The sequence below is a fragment of the Bison bison genome, unplaced genomic scaffold, assembly GCF_000754665.1.
Source record: "Bison bison bison isolate TAMUID 2011002044 unplaced genomic scaffold, Bison_UMD1.0 scf7180017864289, whole genome shotgun sequence".
Taxonomy (NCBI): domain Eukaryota; kingdom Metazoa; phylum Chordata; class Mammalia; order Artiodactyla; family Bovidae; genus Bison; species Bison bison.
The window spans coordinates 11,696,160-11,703,791 of NW_011494861.1; the positions used below are offsets into that span (position 1 = coordinate 11,696,160).

General features: G+C 62.7%; 1 protein-coding gene across 1 annotated transcript in view; it reads right to left on the reverse strand.

The window, feature by feature from the left end:
- The window catches only part of SAMD11 (sterile alpha motif domain containing 11), an 18,913-nt gene that overhangs the window by 2,425 nt on the left and 8,856 nt on the right, over positions 1-7,632 (reverse strand). Inside the window, exons 4-8 of the mRNA XM_010850034.1 lie at positions 6,477-6,601; positions 3,493-3,582; positions 3,184-3,318; positions 1,107-1,269; positions 8-123 (exon numbers count right to left, since the gene is read on the reverse strand). Coding sequence (XP_010848336.1) covers positions 8-123; positions 1,107-1,269; positions 3,184-3,318; positions 3,493-3,582; positions 6,477-6,601 — 629 coding nt within the window. The remainder of the gene's footprint in view (positions 1-7; positions 124-1,106; positions 1,270-3,183; positions 3,319-3,492; positions 3,583-6,476; positions 6,602-7,632) is intronic.

Genomic DNA, 7,632 nt, shown 5'->3' on the forward strand with positions numbered 1-7,632 from the left:
TGCTCACCTGGGGTCTGGCACAGGGCCGAGGGCACCCCCAAAAAGGGGGGCCTGAGGTGGGGGCCCAGAGCGATGTGTGGGGCATTCTGGGGCGACAGCAAGGGGGGCGGTTGCGACAGCTCCCTGTGGGCGGCAGGGCGAAAGCTCCCTGTGGACTGCTGGGCCACGCGCGCCGCAGGCTTGGGCCCCCTCCTTCCCGGAATTGCTGCCCCAGCCCCCCGCGGCCCCGGCTCTGGCCGCCTCTGCTAATTGCCGGCCCCGTGGGCGGTCGATGTGCGCCCGCCCCGGCTCCGGTCGTCCCTGCCCCCGCTGGCGGCGCCAATTAATCTCGGCGGCGGCGCGGAGGCGCTGGCCCGGCGGGCGGCGGCGACTGTGGCGGTAATTACCGCGCGGGAGCCCCTGGCCCCACGGCCCTGGCCCCCCTTTTACCGCCCCCGCCCCCGCCCAGCCCAGCCAACCTTGTGCAGACCGGGCGCAATTAGCCATGGTCCGGGAGGCGGCGGCTGCCGCGAACACCGCCGGGGTGCAGGGGGGGTCTCCCAGCGGGAGGGGAGGGGAGCAAAGTCCTCCAGCCCCCCGCCCCTGCCTGGAGTCTCCCGGCCCCTACATGCCTGGGGGGCTCTTCCGTGCAGCCAGCAGCTCCAGTGTCTGAGTCGGTGCTGCTGCGGGGTTCTCCCCTTCCTCAGCCCTCCCCCGACCTCGACCTCGGGGCTGCCAGACCTCGTGCTGCTCCCCCTCACCTCCCTGTTGGGGAAGCAAAGCCCTCAGCTGTCTCAGGGGCCCCTGGATTCAGCCCCACAGCTGCTCAACAGAAAGACACCCCACCCAGAGGGGCGGTCATCCCCAGCCTACCCCGAGAATGTTCCCCTGGTCCTCTGCCTGGCTGAGGGGGCATTACGTTGCTGCTGCAGAGCAGGCCGCCAATCTAGGCCCAAGCACAGCGCCAGGTCCACTGAGGACTCTGGCTGTGCGGCTGGGATGGGGAGATGCGGGCTGTGGACTTGACCTGCAGACACCAGCTGATGGGTCTGCCACCTGCAGCTCTCTAGCTCAGAAGCCAGCACAGGAAATGTAGGGGCCTCTCTGAAATGCAGGCACCCTGATACCTCTCTGAGAAGGACGGGGCACCAGCTGGGCCGGTGGCGTCTCTGTGCTGAGCCAGGCTCTGCTTCCGACGCTGACCTGCCGTGGATGAGGGCAGGTGGACCTCCAGGCCACTGGGGCTCCTCGCAGCTGCTGCCGCCACCTCCTGTCGGACCCTCAGGAGATCTGGGGAGGGTAGGCACCAGCAGTGACCCAGAGGCCAGCCCCCACCAGGCTCTCATGTTCCTCACCCTGTTCAGAACAGGACATTGGCCAAGGACGCAGACTGGGAGCTTATTCTCCCAGATCCTGCTGGTTGGTCACCGGTGCAGAAAGATGAGCAGAAGGCCACAGGGCAGGGCAGACACCAGACATCCCTAGGCAAGGTGCCTGGCTGCACCGACTGGTCTTGGGACGGGGGCCAGGTGAGCATTTATAAGGGATGTGGAGATGTTAGGAACCAAAACGTGGTTGGGATGGAGAAAGGGAAAGGCCCGGACAGGGAAGGCTGGTAGTTCAGGAACCTTGACTTCGACAAGAACTGACACTGCCAAGAGCCAGACTGCAGCGCCCGTGAAGGGAGGAGTCACGCAAAGGCTAGAGTGTGGGGGCAGTGGGGCTGGAGTCCAGGAGCTGGGGCAGGTCTCCAGCCCTCTCCTAGGTAACACCTGGGCTCACTGCGCAGTCTAGGCGCCCTGCTCTCCACCCCCAGCCCTCTGTCCAGCTCAGGCCCCGACTTCAGAGTTCCCCGCCCCCCACGCAGCCCCCCACTGTGCCGGCTCCGCTGCCACCGCCTGTTTATAAATTAATTACCCGAAAAGCGGAGGTGGGTCCTGCCCTGGGCTGGGTGCCAGCCCGCAGAGCCCAGCCGGCGCGGCCGCCCGCATCGATCTCGGCAGGGCCCTGCCGCCCCCGCCCGCCCGCGGCCTCGGTTATTTACCGTCGGCTCCCGGCGGGGGCGGCAGGCGGAGGCCTGATTGACAGCCCGGCTCCGCGCCGCTCCTGGCGGCCGGCGCCCCTCCCCCACACAGCCAGCGGAGCCGGCCCCAGGCAGGGCAGGGAAAGCAATTAAAAAGGAAGATTTTTAAATTATTAACATTTGGTGAATTATTCAGGCTCTCGGTGCCTGACTGCCCTGGGGGACAGTGCCTGTGTAAGGAGAGGAAATCCAGCCCCTTTTCCCAGCAAGTACCCCTCACCCAGCTCCAGCCAGGAAAGGCAAGCTACTCCCCCTGGGCTGGGGTCTGCAAGGTCAGGGTGCAGCTGGACAGGGTGCCAGACGGTGCCCCTGTGGTGGTAGGGGGACTTCCAGGTGCTCCTCCTGAGCACCAGTGAAAGCTGGGCCACCAAACCTGAACTGCTGTCCATCCTGCTTCTGGACAGACATCCATGTGGACGTTCAGGGGGCTGACTGCTGCTCTGCTCCTGGCCCCACCCTCCAGAGAAGGGGTCTGGCACAGACTCTGCCCTGACTGCAGCTGGAGTCAGGAAGGACTACAGTATCCAGACCACACCATTCAGATGGGGGCAGGGGTGGGCGGGGACCCACAAGGACCTGCATGTGCTGGAGAGGGATGGGTCGGCCTGGTGAAACCCCCACCTCCCACTCTCCCTTCAGATCCCCCAAGCAGCTTCCTCCTCTGTGAAATGGCAGTGGGCAGTGGCCATTTGGAGAAGGAAATGGCAACCCACTCCAGTGTTCTTGCCTTGAGAATCCCAGGGATGGGGGAGCCTGGTGGGCTGCCATCTATGGGGTCACACAGAGTCGGACACGACTGAAGCGACTTAGCAGCAGCAGCAGCAGCAGCAGTGGCCATTTGAGGCCCTGCTGGGAGGCCTTCGGGAGACTTATTGGTGAGGGACCACCCTCCCTACCAGACCTACCCAAACAGGCCACTGTATTGGGTGCAGGGAGGAGGAGGTGGGCCTCACTGTCCACCTACAAGGGCTTTCAAGGCTTGAGGAGCCAAAAGACCTGCATCCAATCCCAGCCTTGGTGTCAGCAGCCACTCTTTTCAGGGTGAGCAGAGACCTAACAGGACAGGGCGAGTCCAAAGCACATTGTGGACACCCACGATGCCCTGGGGTGGGGCAGCATACCATGGCTGGGGAGGCCCAGGTGGTAGAGACGCTGAGGGTCCTCAAAGGTGCTGGCCTCACTCAGGGCGGACACCAGCCGGCGGTAATGGTCCTCGGGGGCCATGCTGGGCCCTAGTTCCGGAAGCAACAGAGTCTCTGGGTTGGGCAAACACAGGAGAGGGGGCTTCCCCTTTAGACACTGCTGAGGGAGAGAAGCAGGGGCTCCCCTCTTAGAATCTGCTGCTGGCTGACTATGCCCAGCAGAGGGTCCAGACTGTCCCCCTCCCTCTCCAGTAGCTGTTCCCTCACCCCCCGGGGTAAAGCCCACACCTTGAGGAGACTTGCTTCGGGCCTTCTTCTCCAAAGGGCAGTCACTGCTGATGTGGGGGGAGCGACCCAGCCTCTTGCCCAACAGGTCACCTGGGAGAGGGCAGAGTGAACCCCATCCTGTGTTCAGGCCTTGGAGAGGCCTGGATAGGAACAGCTCCGGCCCACCCCAGTACCGGCCTCAATGCCGGCCCAGCTCCAGCTCAGCCCAGAACCATAGCTCTCATCACTCAGGGGTGCCTATGGGTCCTGGCCAGGTTCAAGGTGCCTCTGACCCTCGCCCAGTCCAGCAGGGTTGGGTCAGAGTGAGGGAATGGGACAGTCCAGACCTGGGCTCTGGACTGCATGTGTGTAGATGTGATGGGAGATGCATGGTTATGGCCTCAGGCAGCAACTCAGGACCCCACAGGCACCATGCTGCTCCCACCTGCCAGACGAGCCTCCTCTGCAGAGTAAGGAGCCCTTCTTCGCACCTTACCAACCTCTCCTCCTGGGGCAGGGGTGACTGACTACCAGCAGTGCAGGGTCCCATGCCAGGTTAGCCCAACCTCCTCCTAGAGGCCACAGGCCCTGGAGGTCAGGTGCATCTGCCCCATCCATTCTTCCTGGGTTCCTCCCTGCCAGGACACACCCGTCATTGCCCCCAGAAAGCCCAAGGACACTACCTGTCCAGCTGGGCTAAGTGCCCAAGGGCACCCCATCACCCACTGTGCACAGCCCCTCATGTGGCCCAGAGCCCGCCCCACCCCTATCCTAAAGTCCTCTTTCCTGTCCCCAGGAGTCAGCCTTTCTCTACCTCAGCCACTGGCACCCTGATGCCAGGCTCCCTCCTGAGCCTAAGGTCTGGGAGGTCTTTGTGGAACAGCTCAGCAATTGTGTCGGCTTCCAATCCAAACCCTGTGCTCCTGGCCCCGCTCCCTCCTCATGAGGCCATCTGGGTGAAGGGGCCACCCCCTCAGTGACCCAGGCGCACCATGACACCTCAGCAAGGGGAGCCTGAGAAACCCTGCGGTCAGCTCCAGAGCCTAATTCCTTTTTCTTATTCCCTTAATCTGTCATTTTTATCAGGCGAGGAAGTGCAGCAGTGGAGTGCCGATCAATCTCCACTTTACAGCTGACAGAATGGTGCTAATGACTTATTGATCTCAGCCACCTCCTGCCACCGGCCTGGGCCCAGTGGCCTAGCCCCAGACCTTGCCCTGAGAGGGACGAGGACGAGGTCCCCACCACCCAGACAAAGGGTCCTACCTTAGTGACCTGGTAGGATGGGTAGGGGTTGCTCAACCAGCATGAAGCCCCTGAGGAAGGCAGAGAGCCTCTGGCCAGCAGTACCGCCAGGGCTGCAGCGTCCAGCTGTGCCAAGCCTGGGAAGGGCTGGGTCCACGTCTGCTGCCTGCACCTGACCCTGCACATACCCCTTGGGGACCCAGAGAATACCCCAGGGCTTCCACTTCCCTCGATCTAGTTATTCTCCACAGTGGGAAGACCCCCTCCCCTTTCTCTTGGGGGGTGATGGCTCGTCTCTGCCTGGCAGAGGTGCTTGGGAGGGGGTGGCAGGCGGGTCCACAGTGAGACCCATGCCTACGGTCCTAGAGAGGTCCTGCCATGGGGGTCCGGGGCTCATCAGTCCCTGATGAGGGCTGCATATACTCACAGACACACATACAGTAAGGAGATGTCTGCAGGGCCCACCGCGAGCCCAGTCCTCCCTGACCCCTCCTGCTCAGGTGAACACAGAGCTGACACGTGCTCCTGGGGAGGAGGAGGTGAGGACAGGCCGAGGCCTCTACCCAGGGGCTGGCAGAAAGACATGGAAGCTGGTGAGGACTAGAGTCCCAAGAAGAGGGCAGGACCTGGATGAAACCCGGACACAGGACACATGGCACTTCACACAGATCACTGTGACCCGTGAAGTGCTCACATGTGGATCCTGTACCTCAGCAGGAAGACATGAGGGCACTTTGACGCACACGTGTCACACGGGTGTAAGTGGAAGCCCAAGCCTTTGGCCAGGCCCGGGGCACACAAGCACTCAGGCCAGGCACCATGAGGAGGTCTCTGCGTGTGCAGGCAGCAGAGGAGCCCTCTGGCTCTGAATATCTCAATCACTGTGGGACTCTGGAGGCTCACTCGATCGATGGGGCAATTAGATTTTTATCAGCTGCCTGCTCAGAGCCTCTAACTCGGCTCCAGAAGCAGCTGCCCTCCACCCCCAACAGAGGACTACCCAGGCACTGGCACACCTGGAGGGCCTGATGGGGGTACTCAGGGGTCCCAGGATGGATCACCCCCTGCCCAGCCTTCCTGAGAGCTGCAGCCACTGCTGGGAAATTCCTGGGTCTGCCCTGGTCCATAGGGCAGAAAGGGACCCCTGCCAGCTCCTCTCAGCATGCAGAGCCCCCTTCAGCCAAAGCTTAGCAAGCTGCCCCGTCCCTCCGAGCTCTTGTTGCCTCCAGGAGCTAGCCCTCCACAGGGACAGAGCCCCGGGCGAGCACCCTCCTGCCCCAGCCCTCTTCTCTCAGGATGTGGACCCTTCTCTCCCCGGGGCCCTGGCTCTGGGGTCGGTGTGTGCAGAGCGCATCCCTGCCCATCCAGGAGCCATGCCCAGGTGTACGCCTCCCTGAGGCCTGCGGTCCCTGACTGTCCTGCCTCTATCTGCCCCCGAGAGCAGGGGATAGCTGTGGCCTCTGGCCACTCCAAGCCCACCCCAGCAGCAGCCACAGTGGAGCCACCGCCTCCGCCTCCTGTCTGGCCGGCTGGCTGGGATTAACACAATTACCATCACACGGAGCCCCGGGGGACAGCCGGCTTCGCCACCTCCCGCCTCCTCCTCCTCTGGCCTCCCTGGCTGCCCGCCAAGTCTGCTGGGGGTGGCGGCATCCAGAGCCGCTGAGCAGAGACGCAGGGAGGCTGCAAGGCGGCTGTCCTCACGCTGCTCTGCGCAGCCTGGCAGCCCTGCTTCACCCAGCACTGCCCTGGCTCCTTACCTGCGGCTCCCAGGCCTATTTCCACGCTGCCTCTCTGGAATTCACAGCGGCTCTGATGCTCAGGCATAATGAGGTGGCGGCTGCGATGCACACTGGATATGAGGGTGGGAAGGTCACTGTCCTGGCTGCAGCGAAGCAAGACAGGGAAGGTGAGACCCCTCGGGGCTCCTGGCTGAGCCTGAGTGTGAGCATGCATGGCCCAGGGGACATTGAGTGTGACAACACCTCTTGCACACCATTCCTGTGAGCATCTCCGTCTCCTCGTGGGTGCTGGAGTCTCACCCTGACCTATGCAGGCCCCACCTGGGACCACCAGGACCTGCCAAGTGTCTGCTGAACACAGCAGCCTTGTACTCAGCCCCACTGCTGCTCCCAGGGAGGGTCGTCCTGTGGAGTGCAGGGTTGGCCCCGTCCGGACTCTGCTCTCTCCAGAGAGACCGGCCACTGTCCTTGCTTCTTGCTCTGGGGGGCAGCCAGGTCCCACTAGGGCCGGCCCAAGGCTGCCAGAGAGGACACGTGGACCCAGCACTTGCTCCTGTGCATATACTGCTATTGCAACTAAAACTTCCAACCACCCACGGACTCTCAGCTTTTTCAAATCCAGAAACTAAGGTTGAGACCAAACTCTGCAGCCAATGAGCTGTGTGCCCATGCAGGGCCATACATGGGCGTGCGCGCACACACTCACACGGACCTGCAGACACACACAGACACATGCACACCGCAGTCACCAGTGTGCCTCTGCTCAGGACACACTGCTCTTCTCAGGGCTCCCCATCAAGAACCTTGGGATAAACAGGAATTTAATTTCATTCTGTCTTTGCTCTTCCTGTTAAATCAGCTCACTGCCTATATCACAGAACCCCAGACAAAAGAGGGAGGGAATGGCCCCCACGGCATTTGCCCTTGGGGTTCTGAGAGCATCTCTGTTAGCACAGAGAAGGGCCCCTGCCACCTCCCAGACGCAGTTGGAGTGGCAGGAAGTCAGGACAGGACAGAAGAGGAGCAGGGAGGGACCCCAGCCCACCCTGCGGCACATCCCTCCCCAGCACCCTTGCTCCCCAGCCCACCTGTAATGGAGCAGCCTCCTGGCTGGGCCACCTCAAGGGGGGCCTCCACCAAGTGACCTGGGAACCAACCTTAAACCTCATTAAAT